Genomic DNA, 25252 nt, shown 5'->3' on the forward strand with positions numbered 1-25252 from the left:
TTAAAAGGAAATTAGTAATTAAATACTTAGCTTAAAAGTCTAAGCGCTTTAGGTATAAATTAAGCCTGTTTTAGGTTTAGTTAGTGTTAAGGTAGTTTATGCTTAAGTTTATGTCTGTGTTGTGTTGTGTTTATGTCAGACGTGCACTAATAATACTCTAGTACGCGTCTAATACAGTTATGTCTGGGATCCGGGGAGGATACCGTGACACTATTATTATTATAGTCTAGGGCTGTTTAGGTGCTGTAATTAGCTAAAGTTGTCTATATAGTTTATGTCTTTAGGGGTTGTTCTTATTGCACAGGTTGCACTCCTGTAGTACCTTAGTGCACAAGTGTTTTAGTTATAAGATGTTTTTAAAAATTACTTCTTTTATTTTCTTCTAAAGTAATCCTATTTTAGGGTGCCTAAACATTAGGGTCTTATAATATTCTTTAATAAGGTTTTTTTATCTGTGTTTAGTAATTATTAGAGAATAGATTAGTCCTTCTAGTTCTAGCCTATTATATACTAGACCTTAGTTAGTTTCCTTAAAGATTGTAAATTCCTCTATGTCTTTTTTTAATTTATTAAAATAGTTAGAACGTCTACTAAGAACATCTGCTTATTAATTGCTGCTTTTAGGGACGTGCTTAATAATAAAGTTAAACTGTGCTAACTCTATTACCTACTATACATGCATTAGAGAGAGTTTCTTTGTTGTTAGAAAGGTTACTAGATTAGCATAGTTAGTATAAATAGTAAACTATTATCTAAGTTTTTATAATTTAACTTTTTAATTTCTGCAGGTGTTAACTATAGCCTTAAGCTCTTTATCTAGTATAGTATATTTTTGTTTTGCAGGGGCAAACTTTGCTAAATAGTATGCTACTAGGTGCTAATAGCTGTTCTTCTGTTTTTGTAGAAGGGCTGCTCTTTTAGCTTGTTTTAAGGCGTTAGTGTGTACCTTAGTTTTAAGAGTTAAGTTGTACATTCTAAAGACTAAATAGCTAGTAATAATCTTTTTTAATTTCTTAAAAGATTAGTCTATTTTAGTTATCTACTAAAACTTATGTAATGCTTTTTCTTTTATTATAGTGTTAGTAAGTAGAAGTGCTATTTTAAAGTAGTCCTTAATTATTCTTTATACATAGCCTGTTAACCTAAGGAATCCCCTAATTTTAGTAACAGATTTAGGTACAGGCTATTTAAGTACTTTAGTTACTTTCTTTAAGTCTATTTTTATCTAGTCTTAGTTTATAATAAACCCTAAATATTTAGTTTTTTGTATGTTAAATTTACATTTTTTTAGTTAAAGGTGTAAGCTGTATTGCCTAAAGCGTTCTAACACAAGTTTTACCTTTAATACATAGTTGTTGCAGCTTTCTTTAGTGTATATTAGTATATTGTTAAGGTATACTAGTACAAATATGTTAAAGTAAGGGTTTAGAGCTGTGTTAATAACTCTCTAGAAGGTTACAGGTGCGTTAGTAAGCTTAAAGGGTATAACAAGTAATTTATATAGTTCTCTAGGAGTTCTAAAGGCTGTTATTTATTTATGTTCTTATTTAATTCTTATTTTATTAAATCTGTCTTAGACATTAAACTTAGTAAAATGTTTAGTTCCTTTTAGTTAGTTTATAATATTTTAGATTATTAGAAGAGAGTATTAATTCTATATAGTGTTATTATTTAGAGTTTAGTAGTTCTAACATACTCTTACTTTACTATTTTTCTTTTTTATAAAGACTACTGCTAATGCTACTAGGCTGTTACTTTTACAGATATGTCCTTGTAATAGCATCCTGTCTACATACTCTTGCAGTGCGTCTTTCTAGGCTTTAGTTAATAGTTAGAGTTTGTAAGCTTTTAGCTAAGGTTCTAGTTTAAAGTTTATAGCATAGTTTTATAGCTAGTGCAGGGGTAATTTTCTTAGGTCTTCTAGAGTTTTAAACATGTTTTTATACTCTTTATACTCTTCTAGTAAGTTTTCTGTTTTGTGGGTAATTTTATAAACTTCTACTTAGTTAAGGTCTTATTCTTTTTAGAATTTTTTAAAGAACATTTTTTTTAGTTTCTTCTTTATTAAATAGACTGCTTAGGCTTTTAGTTCTTAGTAAGAAAACTTTTTTAGTTTTTTTTTTTTAGAGAAATATCTGCTTCCTTTCTTTACTTATTAGTAGAAGGTGTATAAATTATTATAGTAAGCTAACTATGTTATTTTAGCGTAGTCTTATTTTATTACTAGAGTTATAGTTTACTAGTTAATTATTAAGTTATGTTTATAAAGCTAATTATATCTAAGTATTACTTAGTACTTCCCTTCTAGTAGTAGGATGTTAAAAGATATCTAATTATTAGTTTCTTTAGTGTCTATAATAAGTTTATAAGTTTCTAGTTATATCTATCTTACTCTATATTTAATTAATAAAGCGTTTGCTAAAGTTACTTTAAAAGGTCTTTTTTTACTTTTAAAAGGTATTTCTTTTTAGTTAACTTATGTAGAGTTAATTACTGTAAAGGTGCAACTGCTGTTTATTAGCGCAAGGCCTATTTATTCTTATTCTAGGCAGAAAAGGGTTATCTCTGTAGTTAGGCTTCTGCCTAATCCTTGTCCTACAGCAACAAGGGTGCAGAGTTTGTAGGGAACTTCTAGATAGTCTATACTGTTGTCTTCTTCTACTTTAAAAGCTTTCTTTTAGTAGCTTTTAATTTAGTTAGATTATAATTTATATTTCTAATAGCCTTATATTATGCATTTTATAACAGTGCAGTGTTAATCTTTTACTTTATAGTAATACAGCATTTAGTTATTTTGTTAATAAGCTCTTTACTAAAAGTAGTAGAATGCGCAGTTTACTTAATTGTTACATTCTGTTTAGAGTTTTTGTTTATGCTTAGTTCTAATGTTATAGTAGGCGCACTAAGGCATTTTACAAGTTAATGCTATTCTAGAGAGTGTGTTGTCTATAAGCTTACTTGCCTAAATTCTGTATAGCTACTAGCTAGCTTTATGTTTAGTTAGCTAGTGTTTTAGGCAGTACTTATTAATGCATAGATACTAGTTATAAGGGCAATTCTTAAGGTTATTCTAGACTAGTATTAGTTAGACCTGCGTCTATCTTAGGTACTTCTTTATTTATACAATTTATAAAGGGTAGCTTTAGTATGCACATTAGAACTTATTATGTCTTTTACTTTTATATAGAATGCAGTATCTGTTTTGTTAATAAATTTTTAGGTCTTTTTATATAATAGCTAATGCTAAAGGAGGTGTGTTAGCTCTCTAATTATAAGGTTTTAAAGTTATTAAAAGAGTGCATTACTAGTTAGGGCCTTTTTCTTTATTTAAAATCTTTTAGAACATTTTCTATTATTCCTTGTTATTTAGCACAGTGTAGTAGGTTTTAGTAATTTTCTTAATTATGCTGTAAGTGTTTGCATTGTTGTTAATGTGTACTTTATACATTATTCTTCTGCAATTTTGTAGGTTATAGGTGTTACTGCATTTCTAGCAGTTACTATAGCTAAATTAGTATTATAGTTCTTAGGCAGAGATTCTAGTTATTAGTTGTTCTAAAGAGAATAATTCTTTCCCTTTTTTTATATTTGCAACATATGTTGTTGCTTATGTGTAGCCTTACTATTCTTTATAAATAGCTGCCTGTTCTAGTGCCTTAAATACATTATTATTATTCTAAACTTTAACCTTTTAGTATTCCTTTAGGCATTTATTAGATTTATAATTACTTCTGCATTACTAGTAAAGGTTCTTATTTAGTCTATCTAGGATTTTAGATTCTATTAGACCCTATTCTATATATATTACTTTTATAGTTAGTTCTTTATCTTTATTCTTCTAGTTACTAGAGTCTAGGCACTCTCTTCTATAGTGTTCTACTTTTTTATAGTTAAGGCACGCTCTTTTTTTAAGCTATTTCTGTTATTTAGTACTTAGTAGCAGCCTATTACTTATTTAGAACTTGCTTTTTTTCTTAGTTAAGCTTTATATATGTTTAGTATAACTAAGATTTATTAGTTTACTATTAAACTTTTAAGTCTTTTTCTTTCTCTAGAATACTTTTAGTTTTTAGGGTGTTATGCTAGGGCGCTTTTTCTAAAGACGTTCTTAATGTTAATTATTATACATAGTTGCCCTTTTTATGTATTCTTTAAATTCCTTTAGTTTGCTGTAATGTATAAATTTATCTTTAATTATGTTAAATAGTCTGTTATAAAACATTTTTCTAACTACTACTTTATTAGTCTATCTACTAATAGCTAATTGTTCTTAGAAGCGTGCTGCGTATAATTAGACAGTGCCTTTTTCTTATTATAGGGTGTCTATTCTGTTAACTGCTTTTTCCTTCTAATTAGCTTAGCTATAAATTATTATAAGAGCTTATTTAAAGGCATCTAAGCTTTAAAAAATTTCTTAAGTGTAAATAAAAAAATTTTTTTAGTTACTTTATGTTTTATCTAATTATCTGCGTGTAGTTAGAACTAGATAGCTAGGGGTTCTTCTAAGTAAAGTCTTATCTATAAGATTATTTCCTTATCTATTTAAAAAGCGCCTTAGTTATACTATATATATAAGTAGCATTAAGTAAAAAATAGTTTAAAGTTCTTAGCTATGCTGTTAAATAATTTAAGTAAAGCTAAGCATAGTAACTTTTTTAACTTAATGCTAGTCTTTTTTTTAGCAGCATTATAGAGTTTAGCAACTTCTAGATAGAGGGCATAAAGTTATTAGACATGTAGTTATTATTAAAGCTAAGTCTTAAGTGCTTTAATTTCTTAATAAAAGTATTATATTTGTTACATGTATTTCTTCTTATTCCTAGACAGGGTTTCTCTAGTGCCAGCTGCACTAGTTCCTGTCATGCTAATATTAAGGGAGGTGTAAGGTGCTATACTTTTAGAGAGTAGTAATTAATGTTATAATCTTTACTCTAGAGAAATAGTAATTTCTAGAGTACAACAGCCTATATAATGTTAGTAGAGAAGAGGGTAAGAACTTAGCTAGATTAGGTGTACAGTCTGTTAAGCAGAGTAAAGGATAGTTAGGGTTTAAAAAGTAAGCTGTAGTTTGTCCTTATAGCTATATAAGTAGCTAGGCGTTACTAGTTAGGTAGACAAGGGTTAGAGGTATATATGTTGCAAGATATATAAAGTAGCTTAATTCTCTTTAGAAAGGATTTAAGCTTTTTAGTTTATTATAAAAAATAAACTAAACATTAATTATAACTTCTAAACTATAGTTAAGATTAAGACTATATACATAAGGTTTACATGCGTTTGCATGCATTGCATGCATTACATGCACTGCCTGCAACTGCCTGCAACGCCTGTATTGCCTGCAATGCTCTAGTCCCTATTGGACGGTGCATTCCGCTAAGCATTTATCTATAAGATGGCGCCATTCCTCTTCTGTTTAGTTATAAGGTCCGCTGATCGCGGGGTTAACCGTCTTCCATCCACTATGCTTGGGGCTGTGTGCAATAGCGAGCTGAGTCATTACGGTCTCTTTGTTGGCCGTAACAACTATCTTAAGCAGGGAGAAGCAGCTAACATTTAGAGGCTGTAGGAGGTAGAAGCTATAAGCTAGCATGTAGAGACTAATAATCTTATTCTCTGTATAGTATTAGTTAAACTTAGGTGTTGCATAGCTGCTGTAGCTGTCTACTATAAGCAGGCAGTAGGCCCTAGTTATACGTGACGCAGTCTAATTGTTAAAGTGCTTAAGCTAGGACAGACTAAGCTAGTTAGTAGTCTAGCTGTTGTTGCTTACCGCGAGCGTCTAGTCGCTAGGGATATCGCGATACCAGCTAGCCTAGTGCAGCTTGCCTAGTAGGATGATAAGCAGGGGGAGCACCTAGCTAGATATGTTAATGCACTTAATTATTATAACCTAGTTACAATTACCTAGCTAGATAGTAGTTACTTAACTAACTCTATTAAAGCTTATAATAACCTTAAACATGCTACTAGTAATTTCTATTATAAATCTTATTGTCCGTACGCAGCAGCAGCGTCGCGGCCTGGATACGAGCGATCACGCACGAGCAGGATCACGTATCTATGTCACATGATGCTCGTGCGCGAACCTCCGTGCGCGAACATCTAGATATCCCCCTTTTCCTCTGTACAGAGGAAAGACAAAGAGCAATAAAACTAGAAACATGTTGCCCTTACTTTACCTACCTTGTACGCTATGCACACTATACACTACTCTTACTCTTGCTACTTAAGTGCTTATACTATAAGCAGCTAGCTGTTAGAGCCTATTTAACACTAATTAGTAGTTAATTTAATTAACTATAAATTAGTAAAAGTAATAATAAAGTACTTATACTTTATAAGGTACTTTGTTTTATTACTTATCTTTTAAAAAGAGTAATAATAAAGCACTTACACCTTATAAAGTACTTTATTTAGTTACTTATCTCTTAGAATAGCAGATTAATCCTTTACATTATATAGCAAGCTCTACTACTGTATAAAGTAAGAAGAAGATAGTGTAAGACACACACTAAAGCTACTAAAGCTGCATAACTTAGTAGCTAGATAATAGCACATTAATTCTTTACATTATATAGCAAGCTCTGCTACTGTACAAAGTAAGAAGGAGATAGTGTAAGGCGCACACTAAAGCTATTAAAGCTGCACAACTTAGTAGCTAGATAATAGCAGTACTTATATAATTTACTAGAAAAGTAATTAACTATACTATTATAATAAAATTTTACTAGCAACTAACAACTCTATGTAATAATAAAAAGAATAAGGAATAATTTTTATTATATAAATAACTTATAAAAGACATAGAGATATTAGAGGTAACACTACAAAATAAGACTAGCCTAGAGTACTAGAATAACAAGATTAACATATTAAAGGCTCTAATAAGCTTATAAACTTAATTATACATAAGTTATATAATTACTAATTTACATATAATAACTTAAAAGGGCGCTACTTTTCTAAGTGTGTATATAAAGGATTTTAAAGAATAGACACTATAAAACTTTTTAGCATTTAGCTACATGTTTAAAAGAGAGCTTATATAAGTACTAAAAAATAAAAAAATTACACTATAGCTAGGCACTAAAAGTACCTAAGCCTAGAAGCTGTATAATATAGCATAAAAAAAGGTAATTACACTAAAAAGGCTTTATATGTAACCTTTATTACTATATAAGGCTCTACATAGAAGCAGACTAAACATAATGCTGCTATTAACACTAAATGTACTAGCATTACTTGCTCTTACACTTTAGCTAGTACTACACTAATTACTGTACAAACAATACATGCCACTCTACCTAACGCCTGCTCCACACCCTTAATTGTACACACCACCGCCTGCAGTAGTGTATGCACTACTAATACCACCTGCATAATCTATACTACATTACAACCTGTATAAACTTCTACTTTAAAGAAAAACTGCTAAAGAAAAACTTTTAGCAAATAAGATTATATAATTTTAAAAAGCATAAAAAAAAAATAATAACTACATAGGTTAACTATATAACATTTTTATAAATAAAATAAAAATCTTTATTAATTTATATTAATAGCTAGATATCTAGAAAACTTAGTACATAAACATCTTTCTAAATATTCTAAAAAGTTAGGTAAATATATACTATATGCACAACATAGGCCCTAGACATAACTAGAAGCATTTATACAACACTTTAAGTAGTTACTTTAACACTAATGTAAACTATAGCTAGTACTAGACAGACTAGACAATAATAACCTTTATATAATACTAATAAAAGAACTCTAATAAGAGTTTACATAAAGCCTTTAAAATAATAATTAATAAGCTTACACTTGCATAAAAAGCACTAAAAATAAAATTTTAAAAGAATGTTTTACTGCACACTGCTATTATATAAGCCTGTTAAGGATAACTAGAACTAGAACATGCTATGTTTACTATTAAGCCCTTATGTAAAGCCTTATTTAGCAACCTATAAGCATTACTCTAAGTTACTATAGACTAAAGAGTAAACTAATACCTCTAGAAACTGCCTAATGTATACTACACAGACTACTAATATAACTCTGCATAATAAGAGTCTGCATAATAAGAAGGAAGCTTTTCTCTGTATAGAAAAGAATAACATAAAAGATCTCTATTTAGGTTTAGGCTATAATTTAAAGATAACTGCACATAGACAAAAAAGTGCTTTATCTGCTATAAAAAAAATGTTAGTTATTAAACTACTCTTATAATAACTATACATAAGCAAAAAACTAGTATGTTGCCTTATATAAAGATTTTTATAATAAGACCTTATTATGTAAAGCTATTACCTTATACATTTAAGACTTTAAAGGTTACTCTAAGAAAGAGAATAATTTACATAATGTAAAAAAAATAAAATAAAAAAGTAAGAATGCTAAAAAAGCTGTTAACTACTTTACCTCTACTGCCTATTTACACTATGCAACAGAAGAGGACATCTACAGCATTAAACCTAAAGAATATGCTAAGCAGTTTATTCTTAATAACTAATACTATATAGTATACTAAGGCAAACTATAGGACATAGGCGCAGCAAAGATCTTTACTATTAGCAAGTCCTAACTTAAGGCGTACATATAAAAGAACTTATATATAAAAATTAATTAGACACTTAGCTAAACAGATATTAGCTTTAAAGGCTAGACACTAAAAAGATTAATTAGTACTATATAAATCTAGAACTTAATTAGTCTAGTTATATACTACATTCTAGAGACTTTAACACTATTTCTGCTATTACTAGTAGATGCTAACTAACTTAGGGCATACTTTAATAATATTTTAAATGTTATTATATATAAAGACAAAACTACAGTACCTATTATATAAAAATAAAGACACTTTTTTTTAATGTTAGTAAAGAAGAATTTATGTCTTTTTTTACTAAATTAGAACTCTACTGCCTCTACTACTAATTTAGACACCCCTGCACAGAAAAACTCTAGAAGATGCTAACTAGCGCTAGCTACAACATTAATGCTGTAGTGCTAGAAGAGATTAAGAAGTTCTGCTACCTCTGCTAATTATATAACTAGGCCCTATAAAGATTTAAGTTTATAATTAAGAATAACACCTACTTTAACTATAAAGTTATTATTAATGTTATATAAATTAATAATAAAAATATCTTATATATTATTAATGTAGACACATTATTTTAGGCTGCTACATTCTTAAAATCTATGTCTACACAAGATACCTAGAATGCACTATGTAAATGCTAGATTAACACCTATTAAAAACCTCTAAACTATATTATGCATAACTCTAGTATAAACTTTGCTTTAAAGAATTTTTAAGCTTATGCAAAGATTATAGAAGCTACATGTAAGCAGATGCCTATAGAAGCATATTAGGCAGTTAGAAAGGTTAAGCGCGTACACACACCTCTTTAATAAGTGTTTAACATCCTAAAGACTAAGCTAGGTAACTGTATAGATAATAAGGCTATTCTATAGATAGTAGTTAAGGCTCTAAACAACACAGCTAGCCTGCATAGTCTAGTACCTACACTGCTAGTTTTTAAAGTATACCTAAGAATTAACCTAAACTCTCTGCTATTACTAGACATTATTGCATAAGTAAGCGCTATATAAAAGGTAATAAAAATACTTTAAAAGGACTATATAAAAGTAAACATTAACTATATAATTAACACTTATAATAGCCCTATAATATATAAAGTTCTTAACCTCCCCCTTAGCTTAGAGATTATAGCATAGAGAGAGAAAAAAGGCTAGACTAGCTTATATAAAATTAAAAGTATTAAAAGAAAAGATGTTATTATTAAAAAAAAAATAGCCTACTAAAGCTTTAATGTACGCAGGTTAAACTATACTATAAAAAAAAGAAGAAAGATAACTTACTTATAATAAATAACCTAGATAAACTAATCCCTATATAAAGGGATTCTTTAAAGAAAAGGAAGAGAAAATAGCTTTATAAAAATGTTATAAAGGTAGAACTAAAGCCTACTACAAACTAAGCCTTTTAGGATAGCAATGCTGCACTTGTAATAAGGTAGGCGCCCCGCCTGCTAAGCTGATACTATACAACTTTCCCCACTGTACTAAAAGGTACGCATAAGAATACTTAAGCTAAGTATTCTCGCATAGTATAATATATATATAGGCAATGCTAGGGTAAGCACTAGCACTAGCAGTTGTCTCTAGCCTAGCCTAAACCTCTATAAGCAAGAGAAGGCTATGTGGTTGACTGTGCTAACCTTGTTACAGCACTAGTGTAAAAGAAAGATATAAATATAAAGAGAAGTAAAAGGTAAAAGAAACTTATATAAAGTCTAGACTAGGTATTCTTAACCTAAAAAAAAAAGAATAATTAAGCCTTATCTATTAAGCTTTATATAGACAGTGTAATTACTACACTTAAAGAACTATTTAAAGAATTAGACTATATAGAGATAGACACCTTAATTACTAATAGCACTTTTAAAGTTATAGTATATAACTTAATAAAGCATAAAAGTTAGATTTTTAACTTTTACTTTATATAAAAAGTAAAAGGCAAAACAACCTAACTATATAAGAAATCCTGCCTAGTGTTTGCTAGCTACTTAGATAAAAAAAAAAAGAAATTCTTACCTAGTTACTAACTATTTAGAAAATAAGCTAAAGACTACTTTTAGCTATAAAAGTAAGCCTAAAAGCTATATATAAAATGCATTTTAAACTATATAATATTATATAAGTATACATCTAATTAATAGATAAGCTTATGCGCACGCTGTACATAAAGCTACTAAAAGAGATACGCTAGAGCTTTCTACTAAATATAATACTCTAGGTTGTATAACCTTTATATAGAGCTGCTAAATTAGGACTGTATTAGTTTAAAACATACTATAACTACTATAAAAAAAAGCTGCGCATGTATATCTTTTTATATAACCCCTACTTTTTAATTACTAATAAAGAAGAGCACACTTTTAGTATTACTAGCTTATAAATAGATAACACTTTAAGCATTATAATAAAAGATTTTACATAAAAAAAAAAACTATAAAAAGTAAAGTTTTATATAAAAGGTAAAACTATTCTAGTAAAGAAGTAGCTTATTAAGTTTAATAGTAAAAGAATTAAGCTTACGCATAACATAGTAGTTTTTACTTAAAAAGGATAAGTAAGCTACCTTTATATAATTAACTTAAAAGATAAAGATGCTGCATAATAATATATTAAGTAACATATAAGAGGGGTATACATTACATCTATGTGTTAACTAAAGGCAGCATTTAACTTATTTATTACTATATAAACTATAGACCTTTTATATAATAACATTAACACACTTAACGCATAAATCTAATAGTAAATAGATAATAGTAAGTGTAGTCTTACCTTTTTACTATTACAGCTTAATTATGTAAAGCTGTTTATCTTTATAGATAAATTATTTACTAATAATAAAGACTTTAGCTTATAGCTAAGATTTTTAATTATATTAAGTAATAAAAACTATATAAAGTAAAGCAACTGCTTTAAAATACTAGACAACATTATACACTAGAATTCTACTAAGTGTAAAAGAGTAACTAAGAGTGTCTTTACTAGTAAACTATATAAAATAGTTAAAGAGTTTAATAATGTAATTACACTTAGTACAACTCTATAGTAAATTATATAAACGCTTAAACTACTACTAATTCTAGTAGTAATCTGCATAAATTTAAGGTTTTTATATAATTACCTTATTAAGCTAGGCACTACTAGTAAAAAGTAACTTATAATTAACATTATATTACTCTATAAATTATACAAGAAAAAAGAAATTACTAAAATAAAATAAATTAATAGTAAAGATAACTTAGTAAATACATGTATAAAGAAAACACTAAACTAAGCTTTTTAATTATTAGTCTTAACTAACTGCCTCTTTGTCTAGATAAAAGCATCTGTAGACTAGCTAGATCCTGTGCGCAAAGATGCCTTAGACTAACTAGACTAACAACACTTTTATATAAAGCTTATTTCCCTTTATTTATTTTTTTTATATTATACACACTTATTTTTTTTATTATAAGGATCTGTTACTATTAGCACTATATAAAAAAAGAAAAGAGCTAGGGGATTGTACAGTAAAGCTTAGAAAGTAAAAAATAAAAAAAATAAAAGCTATTTACATAGCATAACTAGCCTATTCTAACACACAGCATTACTAAGGTAAGTCCTAATAAATAAAGTAGAGTAAAGGTAGAACATAATTAGATAGACCTACATAGATAGAAGAAAGGTAACGTGTACAGAAGGTAACTTTTTAGACAAAAAAAAAAGTTGCTAGTGTCTGTACACAGTAGCAGCGTTGTAGCCTAGATATAAGCAATTACGCACAAGCAAGATTACATATCTATGTTACATAATGCTTGTGTGTAAACCTTTGTGCGTAAACATCTAGATATCCCCCTTTTTCTTTGTATAGAGGAAAGATAAAGAGTAATAGAACTAGAAACATGTTGCCCTTACCTTACCTACCTTGTACGCTGTGCACACTGTACATCACTCTTACTCTTGCTACTTAAGTGCTCATACTATAAGCAGCTAGCTGTCAGAGCCCATTCAACACTTATCTTATTAAAGTTATAAGTATTCTTATCTAGTATTCTGTACCTTTAATGTGTGTCCTTTATAAGCTTAAACTAGGCTTTAAACTTAACTAGATCCTAACAGAGAGCGCGCTAGAAGTGCAGCTTCCTGTCCTACTTTATCTTAAGCTCTAGCTAGCTGTTAATAAAGCGCGCCACCTAGCATTTGCCTACACGCGGGGGTGGAGGCTGCTGGCTGTAAGCAGCAAGCAGAGTGTCTGCTATTTATTACATATTAATAATATGTGGTGGAAAACTGCGCAAGTTAAGGTCTAGGATCTAGCGTACAAGGGACTACTTTTTAACAGGTAATAGCTTTTGTTTTCTTACGTTAGCTGTAGCTTATAGAAGGGCGCCTGTAAGGCAACTGCAAAGCGTTAATTAAGGCGTGTTATATAGCGCTAAGACGCAATAAACAGATAGATTTTTGTAAGTTTAAAGAACAGAGGCAGCTAATGCTAGTCTGCCCTCTTTTCAACCTAATTAGAGCTGTTGTGGTGGTGGTAGAGGCATGTTAGTTGATAAAGACGCGTTGATTTTGGTGGGGCTGGCGGATGAGTGATTTTGGCGGATGAGTGATAAAACACGTTAAATTACACCATGTTTACGGATGCAAAGATTCAGCAATGTTGGTGCCCGAACAGGGAAAGATTGAAGTTGAAGGAGTAGATACGGAATTCGGAAGAGATGGGAAAGTGGTTCTCACATATCCGATATCGCTTGATCGATGTTGATCCTCTTGAACTATCCAAATTCCATTGATCCACTTAATAACCTCTCTCTTTCTAGCGCGAGAACTTACAGATTGGTTCCACCCTGACTATGTTCCAAAGCAGGCGATCTGGATGGAAAGCTTCATTCTCCCCACCTCTGCGTTCTACAACCAAGGCGGTGGACCAGGGTCCGATATGTGACACTAGGCTGAAGAAATGCTATGCAAGAAGGTGTTTTAAGTGCGGGTGTTGCTACTCATGAGTCCGCTCACGGTCGGGTCCTCTTTTTCCCGTCCATAGTTCTAGGCCACCGGATATCAGCAACTATGGAGGAGTATTGAAGCCAGTTAGTGAAACGGTGCTCATGACATACATACACAACGTGGTGCGAGCGCCGGGAGGGTTGGATGACTCGGGAGGAGATGCGGGGAGGTTACACCAGCATTTCTGAAGTGCGTAAGAACCGTTTTTACCTACCGACGACGGAAGAAGGGGTGGTTGGTTGACGACGGTCGAGTTGCCGCGGCCTTCTTTCCTAAGACGGATGCCCTGGTGGTCGTGGCCTATCCGGGGGCGTCCAATTCACTCCGCTGTGCCACTCTCGCCAAGCTGCACCGGCATGAAGCTCTGCTCGAGTCAGTATAGCGCAATGCACGATTGGCTCGCACGACTGGGGGATGAATCTTGGCAACAAGCTCTTCCCCACGACTCTGAGAGAACTTAACAGCCATGTTTTCTGCCGATGCTCTAGCTGACCATCCTCACGATTCAATTTGCGGTGCACCATCCGTGAGTCGTGCCAGTTGAGGTTGTGTGTATAAATTAACGATTAACCCAGCGATTCCCTCGTCTTGTGACGGTAGGCAGCATTACTGCTAGCACACGTTCTCCTACTTTTTCTTGTCATCCTCTTGTTGATCGGCTCGATTCACATCTGAGTGCCTTAATTCACATCGGAGCGCCTTCATGGTCAAGACTCAGTTCGCCATGGATCAAGCGGAAGAGAAGCGCACCACCAGTCACCATGAAGACATGAAGGAGGAGACCACCCATCAAGCAGCTGAACGCGGGCATGTTGCTACTGATATGTATGGCACACTTTCTTGATTCCTTGTCGCTCTGATACTTGATCGCATATACAGCATGTCTGCGCCTATCGTGGAAGACTGGCAGGGTGATTTCGATCTGTTAAGTTCTTGCTGGAACTTAGCAAGCCGTCGCCAACTGCTATCTCGATACCCTTCTTATGTTCCACGTTAGGTGATAAGATGTAACATGACACAACGCCACTTGTTGCGAATTGGAGGTTTAGACGACATCCACTTGGCTGTCCTCTTCCACCTAGCAACAGTTCTCAAGAATCAACCTTTCATCATTCAATATCCCGTACAATAATGGGCTGTTCTAACCAGTTTATGCAGTTATGGCCATCCTCTCGTCCATTTCGACCCCGCCGCCGAGTCCCGCCTCCGTTGGAAGATCGATCTCTGTATCATTCCAACGGTAGCCTTACTCTATTTGTTCTGCTTCATCGATCGAGCCAACATCGGTATGTGTTCTTCATTCCTAGATGTTTCATTCATTGTTTCTAATGATTCCCAAGGCAACGCAAAAATAGCTGGGCTTGAAAAGGATCTGAAATTGAAGAACTACGATTACAACGCAGTTCTTTCAGTCTTCTACATCTCGTACATTATATTCGAAATCCCTTCTAATATATGCTGCAAATGGATCGGTCCTGGGTGGTTTATCCCCGCAATCTCACTTGGTTTTGGCATTTGTTCTATTGGAACCGCGTTTGCCAACAACATTCACACCATCAGTGGTGTGCGCTTCCTGCTCGGCATCTTTGAGGCTGGGATGCTTCCTGGTAGGTTGATTAAACGTTCTCTATCCTTACGGTTACTTACGCCTATTAGGCATAGCATATTATTTGAGCCGTTGGTACCGCCGCTCCGAGCTAGCGTTCCGGCTATCCCTATACATTGTGATGGCACCTCTTGCTGGAGCTTTCGGTGGTCTATTGGCTTCTGCAATTCTCAAACTGGATCACTTTGGTGGTCTCCATCGATGGAGAATGATTTTTGCTATCGAAGGGATTATCACATGTGGCCTATCAGTCATATCCTTTTTTACCCTCACGGACAGGCCTGCAACCGCTAAGTGGCTATCTCAGGAAGAAAAAGACCTCGCTATTGCCCGAGTTAAGTCAGAACGAATCGCCACCACGGAGGTTCTCGATAAACTTGATCTGAAGAAAACGCTCCGTGGAATTCTCAGCCCGGTAACCCTCGTAACTGCTTTTATCTTCTTACTCAATAACATAACGGTACAAGGCCTGGCCTTCTTTGCCCCGACGATTGTACAGACTATATATCCAAAGGAGACTGTCATCAACCAGCAGCTTCATACGGTACCTCCGTATGTAGTTGGAGCGTTCTTCACGGTCTTATTTCCCTTCCTCAGTTGGCGATACGACAAGCGGATGATCTTTTTCATCCTAGGAAGCCCGCTGATAATGATTGGATATATTATGTTCCTTGCAAGTACCGATTCCCAAGTCCGGTATGGCGCTACCTTTATTATCGCCAGTGGAGCTTTCGCCTTTGGTGCTCTTTGCAACGCGCATGTTTCCGCTAATGTGGTGTCTGATACCGCTCGAGCATCTGCCATCGGAACGAATGTTATGTTTGGGAACATTGGAGGTCTTATCTCAACATGGAGTTTCCTCCCTTTCGATAAACCAAACTACCATATCGGAAACGGGCTCAACCTCGCTACATCCTCGACGATCCTTATTTTATCGATTTGCTTGCTCTTATGGATGAATTGGAGCAACAAGAGCAGGGAGCAGACGGCTGTCGATGAAGAGCTGGCTGGTCTCACCCAGCAACAGATTCAGGATCTGGACTGGCGTCATCCTAGTTTCAGGTGGCGACCATAATCGAATTTGGCTCATTGTTCTCCGCCTCTTAATGCGTGTTTTTATTAGTATGTAATTAGTCGTTTAAAGGTGAATCTAAGCCAGTCCGTTGAAAAATGAAAGTTCACGATATGCACATCACGTGACTTACATTGATAAATGCGCTAGTACAGATTAGACTGACCTCGGTACCCCGCGGCTCAGGTTCGGCGACCGTCATCCTCCAAGCTATCTAACAACCAGAATAGTTACTATGGCCGTTTTAACCCTCCGTTCGCCCTACACTACTCTATTATCTTCTAAACCCTCGGCTTTGGTCCATCCTATTTATCCTTAATTCTTAATTCTTTGCATGTTCAAGCGCAACTTCCTCGCCCTGAGGTATATTTCCACTCTTCATATTTGCTATGCCTTCTGCAATTGCAATTAAGCAAGTGCCTGGGAAGCCGGGCCAAGTCTACTATCCTCTAGAGAAGATTTCCATTCCCACCCCTAAACCCTCAGATAATCAGGTTTGTCCATTAGGTTCTCCCAGCCACATGTACCGTTGCCATAACTATTTTTAGGCCGTCATATCGATTACAGCTGCTGCGCTAAACCACCGAGACCTCTTTATCCGACAGCACCTCTACCCCGGCACCTCCTTCGGCATACCCCTCCTTGCCGATGGCGTCGGCGTTGTGACATCTACGGGATCATCACCAGAAGCGAAGAAATGGCTGGGCAAGCGCGTCATTCTGAACCCAGGGACCGGTTGGAAGGATGCCCCTGAGGGCCCTGAGCATCCCAAGGGGTACCAGATCATGGGGGGGACTAAGATGAATCCCTTAGGAACATTGGCAGATGTGGTTTGCATTGATGTGGGGGAGTTGGAGGAAGCCCCTTCACACCTTAGCGATGAGGAGTCAGCAGCTTTCCCCTTAACCGGACTAACTGCCTGGCGAGCGTTATTTACAAAAAGCGGCAACGCGAAACCGGGTCACAATATCTTAATCACAGGAATTGGAGGAGGTGTGGCATTGATGGCATTGATGTTTGCAGTCGCTCAGGGTTGCAGCGTGTTTGTTACAAGTGGGAATGAGGAAAAGATTCAGAAAGCGAAGCAGTTGGGCGCAGCTGGTGGTGTGAACTATAAGGAAGCGGGTTGGGAAAAGAAGCTCCAAGGGCTACTACCACCGGACAGGAAATGGGTAGATGCGATTGTAGATGGTGCGGGAGGCGATGTAGTGCAGAAGGGATCCAGGCTATTGAAGGCCAGTGTTGGCCCTTCCTGTCTTACAAGCGGCTGCTGACAGCTATTTAGGCGGGCGGGATCATCTCAGTCTATGGGATGACTATCAGTCCATCAATGCCCTTCTTAATGGGAGCAGTACTGAAAAACATTGAGGTTCGAGGCTCCACTATGGGCTCTAGGAAAGAGTTCTCCGACATGGTCGATTTTGTGCAAAAGAAGAAACTAAAACCAATCGTCTCGAGGGTAGTCTATGGCTTGGATATTGAGGCAATCGATGGTTTGTTTGACGATATGAAGAAAGCGAGCCAATTTGGAAAGCTTGTTGTTGTACTCGATAAGGGCCCCGAATCTAGCAAGTTGTAGATATCAACTACTAATTTCTCAATCGTGCTACATGTTGAAAAGGTTCAGCTGAGGACGTCAGTATCCATCATCTTAAAATTATCGCAAACCTCAACCATGGGGGTAACATAATTAAATTTTCTGTAACTAACTTACTAGTACTTTACGTTAAGTTTCAACAGCGAACACGGAGTAGATTTTAACTATACTTCCATGGGGGAAAATCTGTCTTAAACATTGGCACGCTGGACAAAGCTCGAATGCTTTGGATGGGATTAGGGGGAAAAAAAAGAAGAAGAATCAGTTACTTCCCCGGTTAACGGCTCATTCAATTTTAATCGTACGGCCTCGGAGACATCCAATTCAGAACTGCGCCCCAGATTCCGTCCAAAACTGGACTGGCTCCTTCGATTCAAACGACGAGTCTTGGAAGACTCAACCCCCGGCTACCTGTCTCTAACATCACCGCATTGCCGTCAAGATTGATTCAGGGAGGATGAGCCCTCATAGAGAAATCACGCAGACTATATTACAGCTACTATATCGTTAGCAATACCTACCTAGCCCTACTTGCTCCTCTTAAACGTGGACTAGGAATTGCTGTGGATTATTCACTGATCTCTCTCGCGGGATTACCCAATCCAGAGAGAAGATGGCAGGCAACCCAGTGAAAAGGGGCATAATTTTTCCGAGCAAAATATCTCTATTATAACTAGAATTTATGCCGAGTTTTGATCTTTCACTCTTGCAAATATCTAGCCTCTAACTTGAAGTTATTAGACTCTAATTGCACTACTTCTGATGCTACCCCGGAAATCCTTCGATATATAGCGTTACAAACAACGCCTTCGAGTTGATTCGGGAAGATCATTTGCATAAACACCTACACATGACCTTCTGCGAAAGCAATTTATAGAACACTAACGGTTTTGAAGGAGGTAGTAATAATTGGAAAATCCTAGGAGTCTGAGATACTATCTTGCCCGCTATCGCTACTCGTAGGCGCTGTCGTGGATATTCTACAGAAAGGCTCTTGAGATCCGTTCGTAGAGTAGTATGATGAGTTGCTAGTCTAAACTTCCCGTATAGTCGTTGAATGATATGGCTCTTAGATAAGAGGTTCCCCCAGCCGCCGTTATAATAGCAGACTAACGCTAGGAGATTTATCGGTAGCTATAGCCTCGCAAACTCCTCCTACGCATCTAAAGCCTCACCAAATGCAGGCAGGAAACCTATTTCAACGAGTTTTTGCATCCTCAAGGAGGGCCCCGGGTTTTGTTGCCGAGATGGCAATGTACCGTCAACGTCCCTGGCCGCGGTATCCTTATACCCCCACCACAGTGATGATGAAATATTGCTCAAGCCATAAGAATGTACTAATTACGAAAGGAATATAGGCAATCAAATAAGTTAGTCTTGCCATAGGCTTGATATCTCAGAATAATCTCGAAATATCACGTCAGTGAACCCGGAGTCCTTGAGCATCGCCTTGAACATGCCTTGAACACGCCAGGATGTGAAAGGGCGCGTTCGTTGGCATAACGGCGAAATTGTTGATCGCTTCTCGTATAAATCATGCCCCTGCAAGGCTACAATGTGCCATGAGCTCGGCCTGGGCAATGCACTGGGTGGATTGTTACCAATTAGGAGATAGAGTCTGCGAAAATGGCACCCTTCTACTCGAATTCTCTATTCACAATTACAGCAACATCTAGTGCACACAGCGATCTAATGCTATTTTCTGATAGACGGTCACCTGTTCCTATAGCTGGTAGCGGAGCACTCAAAGTGCCAACCGTTTCCATCCCCGTTCAACATGAGAACAGAACATTCCGTCTAAGGCCTCAGCTTCATCTCGCTCATGATCGAGTCATTGATTTAGAAAATGCTCGACATCACACTGACGACGCACCACTTATGGACTCGTGCATGGGCTTACCAAGGTCGCCTTTCATCTTCTCAGGCACTCCACTTTCATGCAGAAGAGCTGGTATGGGAATGGAAAAGAAGCATAAGGTGTGAGTGCGGTAAATTAGACGGCGCTACGCCTAAAGACAGCCAGAACTTCATAACCACGATAACCCAGACAATCGTACGGACCATCAATTAGGTGGATATCTCAAATCACTTTTTTCGAGAGTAGATCATCCAGATGCACTTCAAGAGAAATTTTCATATATTTAGATGGGTCCCGTATCGAGGTACGCAAGGCTTGATCCTACGCACGAGAGCGGCCGGTTACCGACCCTATCCGGGCTTGCTTCAAAATTCTATATTCATTCCCTAAGGTCTTACTTTTCTGGCTTGTGGTATAAAAGCCTTGTAAAGCATTTGCTTTACGAAAACGTACGCAATGAAGGCTAATCCTTCCTCTTTGATTCTGGTCGGGGCGCCTATTGTCGCACGTGAATTTGTCTCATTGACCCTTTGTCAAGGACGAATCCAAGGCCTTGACCCACACCAGTCTCCTGCTTAGGACTAGCGCTGTTTTTATCTCCTGTAGAGTCACCTCAGAGCTCTGTCGAGCTCCTCAGACCAAACCTCAGATCTTGCACCCTTGCTCAATCTACCTAGTTTCGTTCTCACCACCTAATTGATTACTCGAAACTCCACATGCCCTCTATTGTCCGTTAGCTCCATAACTGACCGTACGATACTTATCTCACTACCTAGAAACAACGTTCCCCACAACCGTATGATCAATCTTTCTTTCAAACCAGATACAGACATCACATTCTTTAGAGTATCGGCGAAGTTCCTAGGTAAGAGTCCATACGGTAGGGTTAAGAACGTGACGTTAAGTGTGCGGGGAAGAAGTATGAAATGCGTGGTGGACAAGATTTTTGGGACGAATCACGACGAATCGAAAAACTCAACTAAGAACATTCTTTCAGAGGATAGACGATCTAGTTATTCTCTATATTGATGGGCATGCCACCATCGAGAGCCACTCCACACTCCTCTGTCTTGTCCTACGCCAGGCTTCAATCGAGCACCGTCTATACCAGCGCGGAGGCCTATGGTATTTCGAGAGGATTTAAAGTTAGAAGCGTGAATAAAGGATATGATGTTAATTATTCTTATAGGGAAAGACTTGGTCCTCAAGATCAGATGTCTTGGCCCTTCTACAAGCCCTCCTACGTAATAAAGATTTTGAGAGAAGAAATCTGTACACTTAGATAAGGTCCTTCCAATTTGACTCTACCGTATGAACTTCGCGTCTTATAGGACCATTCCATTTCGGTACAGCCTGTGGAAATTATTCGTGGAGCGACGACAGTTAAGTCTTATACCTTTCTTTCGTTTGTTAGGTAAATTTTCTAGGTTCGGCGATTCGTTAACTCGTGAACCCGGCTACTTGTCACAGTCGTCTCGCCGAAGCTAGTCTTCTACCAACCAACTCGCAGAACTTCGACCAGTTCAGAATCAGATTTTATCTACAAGGGGTCCAATTCGCGTGGATCCGGAACACGAAGTGGTTGGGTTTATTGCGGCACGGATATAATGTCTCACCATACGGCCGTCCCTGGAAGCCGTTTGCGGGGGCTTACGGAGACCCTTACCGTTGACACCAATATAAAAGAAGGTCGAGAACGAAGTGAATTAAGGACAACCAAGCCCGACAATTCACATATTTGAGCTCCTATCTTATCCCTATTACACGATGCCATTCATCAATTCCCCCACCTCCAAGGACAACCTTCCAGTCGTTCCTCTTTGGATCAATGGTTCTGCACAGCCCATTGATGGGCACTCCCTCTTTCCTGTCACAAGTTCCGTTCAGGAAAAGGTAATTCATAATGCTGTTTCTGCCTCGCCGGCATCTGCTACTAAAGCCTGCAACGCGGCGGCTACTGCTTTTACGTCCTGGCGTAAGACATCGCCCGCGCATCGCCGTGCTCTGTTGCTCAAGGCTGCAGACATTCTCGATAGCCGGGCAGAAGAGATCATGGATTGGCAAATGGCAGAGACAAGCTGCCCGAAAGAATTTGCCGGCTTCAATATCAAGGCGGGAACCATCTATGTTCGCGAAATAGCGGCTGCTACGAGCGAACTCCGTGGTACTGTGCCGCAGAAATCAATGGGTCCAACCGGAGAAGAGGTGGGAGGTCTGACGGTTGTGGTAAGAGAGCCAATTGGTGTCGTTTTGATTATTCCTCCGTAAGTGCCTGCTGAAGACCTTAGTGGCTCATCTACCGGATTTCCAAGTACTTATAAATAGCATAGTTGGAATGGTGCTGTGATACTCCCCCTTCGTGCTATAAGCATGGCTCTCGCTGCAGGTTGCACGATCGTCGTTAAGGCTTCTGAACTCTGTCCGCGAACGCATAGCCTCTTGGTCGAATGCTTCGAGGAAGCCGGGATTCCGGCCGGCGTAATCAACATGATCCAAGCACGACGCGAAGATGCAGCACTAGTTGTTGAAGCTATCGTCTCCCATAAAGCGGTTCGAAAAGTCGATTTTATCGGTAGTGCTGCAGTTGGCAGCAAGATTGGCCAGGTCTGCGCGAAGTATTTAAAACCCGTGTTGATGGAGCTGGGAGGGAAGGGGCCGGCAATTGTCCTGGAGGATGCAGATTTGGAGAAGACTGCATTTCTGTGTGCAATGGGCGGTAAGTTCTCACGGCCCTTTCCCCCCTGGCAGAAACAAGATGCTGACAGTCATAGCTGTGCTTGACCACGGTCAACTCTGCTTTTCCACAGAGCGTATCATCGTCCACAAGTCGATATATGAGAAGTTCACGCAAATACTCGCTGCCGTAATGTCGAAAATACCCAAAGCAGGAGATGCCGTGACCCAACAATCTGCAACGCACGCCTATGACGTCTTAGTGGACGCACAGGAGAAAGGCGCGACGTTCCTTGTTGGAGGCCCAGAGTACATTAGCAAGACGAGCCTCAAACCGACGCTCGTGACGAACGTAAAGCCCGATGCTCGGATCTGGGACGAGGAGACTTTTGGGCCTTCAGCTACCGTGTACATTGCCGAAGACGATGAAGATGCAATTACGAAGGCGAATGATTCTGCGTATGGATTGAGCGCTGCGGTGCATAGCACGAGTTGGGAACATGCGTACAATGTAGCAAAATACCTAGAATATGGGCAGGTGCAGATCAACAACATGACTTGCACAGACTCGCGTAAGTATCCGCCATCGTCCTCAGATCTATTCTGAACTGACATCTTGACAGCCGGTGGGCCTATCCGCGGAGTCAAAGGGTCAGGTTGGGGACAGTCCAATTCGATATGGGGGTTGCATGAGTTCTCGATTGAGAAGACGATTGCATTCCATCCTTCAAGCGAAAGCAATATGCTCATCCACTGAGCAAATTATGCATGTTCCAACGCAGTTTGTAGCACCTGAGAGGGTACGGACCTGCATTTCAACATCGCATTGCGATCGATATCACTCCATCTATTATTCTACTCTCCTGCTGATCTTACGAATAATAATGCTTCTTTGCCTTATATGTTGATCCAATCTCACCCCATTTGATCTGGCTGAACGTCACAGCTGGTGAAGGTTCGATTTTCTGAATCACTTTCGGATCTCCCTCGGTCGCATTGCAGGGACCCGCGTTGCCACTATCGAGCCAGTGCATGAAGCCACCGTCGTCCCACCAGATACTCATAGCAAGCACCATTCCGCGCGACATTGACTCCCCCATTCCCTTCATACCTCCCTCGCTGATAAATTTTGTAGCCCCGTTCTTGGAGCAGTAAGCATCGTTGATAGGGCCCGTAACGTTGACCGCTGCATTTTCGAAGACTTTTCCGTTTTGGACGTAGAGGCGCTTGACCTCTTGCAATACGCCGTCTTTGGCAGGAAACTGCGTCACTACGGTGAAGGGCTTGGACGTGTCGACTTTCATGCTGGCGCCGGGCCCGTAGTATGACTTATCCCCGGCAGAGTAGGGGTTGTTACCACAACCGTTCTTGTCACAAACGCCAGTGGCTCCACACTCACTCCCAGTGCAGCGGTAGAGACCAGGCTTGCTGCACGTATGAGGAGCAAGCTGAGTCGCCTTCTTGTTAGCTTCCCAAATGTCAAGTTCATTGCAGCAGATTCCTTGGGCTTTGATATTGCCCTGCACGGCATTAGTACTTCTGGATGTTCTTAAGGATAAGTTGTGGGTTCAATTGTGACTTACAACACCATTCACCCACGGCGTGGTGAAGCATTGGGCATCGCAATAACCCGTTCCATACGCAGCCCCCCCTGGATTGAGCTTACTCTGGCCTCCAGTCTCTTCCATTTCGGAAAAGTATAAAGCACCATTCATCCCACAGGGGAGCTTAGAAACGTCGACATCAAAGCTCAATTCGTTTCCGGTCAGTTTGATCATCTCATACTTCTTCTCGTTCTCGGCGAGAAGATAGATCCGAGGACTGGCGACACCGTTCTTCCCAAACATCTTCATTAACACACTACCGCCTTCAGTCGTGACTCCATAGTCGGCGTAGTTGTTAATGCCTTCCATGATGCAATTCTTGGCGCACGTCTCCTCATCAGGGCAGACTGTTTTATTAGGTGGGTTTCCCCAATCTCCACAGCCTAGTTTGGTATTCTTCGCCTGGTAGATTGGATGTGACGCTGAATCTAGCACAAGTGCAGTCTGCTGCGATTTGCAACCATCTTTCGTGGTACACTTCCAGGTTTGAAGCTTGGGGTGGGTTTCGGGATTCTTGCCTGGGGTCTGAGCCGCAACGAGGGCCAGGAACAACGATGTCAAGAGCGCCAGCGAAGGAGACATGATGGCTGATTATTGCCAATCCAATTGATTGAGGAAAGAAAATGTGGCGTGCGTGAAAGGTAGGAGATTATGGAGGCAACGCAACGAAACTTATACCAAAAGCCAGAGTGACACTCCGGGCCGGATATCATCATTATGATTAAATTTCACTTTACGGGACGTCAGTTCGATGCAGGACAAAAACGCTACTACCCTTTTCCATCCACACAAAACTTTCGGTCCAGATCGTGGGGATCATCGTCGGAGTGGCTGTACACATGGGTCCAAGGTTCTCCGAAGGTGGCTGGCTTCAATTATATTTAATGGTGCGTTTCGCATGCAGTCGCGGGGAATAGAATCAGCATAGAATCGTCCGGGAGATGTTCTTTTGAGAAATTTCTCTATCATGTGAGGCTGTTGTAATTAAGATTGGATATTGCGGGTAATTGCGATCGCTTGGCAGGCACTGCACCCCGGGTTTTGAACGCCAAGACGTCCCTTGGCCAGGCAAGAGACACGGCAGACGGTAGGGATTGTCGGCATACGGGGGTTAGTTGATTCGTACCTGTTCGCGAGGCCTTGCTGGTGAGATTCGGGATGAAGGGGTCCAGTGGGGTGGGTGCTAGGGATATCGGCGCGGAGAACCTGGCGACGAAGCCGAGGTTACGGATTTCGTGAGGTATTA

At 38.2% G+C, this 25252-nt stretch overlaps 5 protein-coding genes across 5 annotated transcripts; 3 read left to right on the plus strand and 2 right to left on the minus strand.

Moving 5' to 3' along the window:
• Positions 1-14069: 14069 nt before the first annotated feature.
• BDR25DRAFT_292419 (putative MFS transporter) lies at positions 14070-16277 on the plus strand (the record flags this gene model as incomplete). The annotated part of the gene is made up of 5 exons (XM_033688658.1): positions 14070-14122; positions 14172-14421; positions 14755-14882; positions 14937-15203; positions 15253-16277. Exons 2-5 carry the CDS (start codon positions 14300-14302, stop codon positions 16275-16277), a joined length of 1542 nt encoding a protein of 513 aa, XP_033544148.1. The 5' UTR covers positions 14070-14122; positions 14172-14299.
• Positions 16278-16512: 235 nt separating this feature from the next.
• BDR25DRAFT_336081 (NAD(P)-binding protein) lies at positions 16513-17853 on the plus strand (the record flags this gene model as incomplete). Its single annotated transcript, XM_033693069.1, has 3 exons — positions 16513-16768; positions 16823-17515; positions 17560-17853. The coding sequence occupies exons 1-3, from the start codon at positions 16664-16666 to the stop codon at positions 17851-17853; spliced, it is 1092 nt and encodes a 363-aa protein (XP_033544149.1). The 5' UTR covers positions 16513-16663.
• Positions 17854-18571: 718 nt separating this feature from the next.
• On the minus strand, positions 18572-19409 carry BDR25DRAFT_358855 (uncharacterized protein; the record flags this gene model as incomplete). Its single annotated transcript, XM_033696003.1, has 5 exons — positions 18572-18636; positions 18670-18715; positions 18754-18986; positions 19047-19208; positions 19301-19409. The coding sequence occupies 5 exons, from the start codon at positions 19407-19409 to the stop codon at positions 18572-18574; spliced, it is 615 nt and encodes a 204-aa protein (XP_033544150.1).
• A 2042-nt stretch (positions 19410-21451) lies between these two features.
• Positions 21452-23297, plus strand: BDR25DRAFT_267453 (aldehyde dehydrogenase). Its single transcript, XM_033687047.1, has 4 exons — positions 21452-21993; positions 22060-22445; positions 22501-22974; positions 23026-23297. Exons 1-4 carry the CDS (start codon positions 21497-21499, stop codon positions 23157-23159), a joined length of 1491 nt encoding a protein of 496 aa, XP_033544151.1. The 5' UTR covers positions 21452-21496; the 3' UTR covers positions 23160-23297.
• BDR25DRAFT_376275 (endoglucanase-like protein) lies at positions 23275-24588 on the minus strand (the record flags this gene model as incomplete). Its single annotated transcript, XM_033697436.1, has 2 exons — positions 23275-23922; positions 23986-24588. The coding sequence occupies 2 exons, from the start codon at positions 24586-24588 to the stop codon at positions 23275-23277; spliced, it is 1251 nt and encodes a 416-aa protein (XP_033544152.1).
• Between the last annotated feature and the right edge of the window lie 664 nt (positions 24589-25252).

This window comes from Lindgomyces ingoldianus (genome assembly GCF_010093535.1).
Source record: "Lindgomyces ingoldianus strain ATCC 200398 unplaced genomic scaffold BDR25scaffold_30, whole genome shotgun sequence".
In the NCBI taxonomy this organism is placed as follows: domain Eukaryota; kingdom Fungi; phylum Ascomycota; class Dothideomycetes; order Pleosporales; family Lindgomycetaceae; genus Lindgomyces; species Lindgomyces ingoldianus.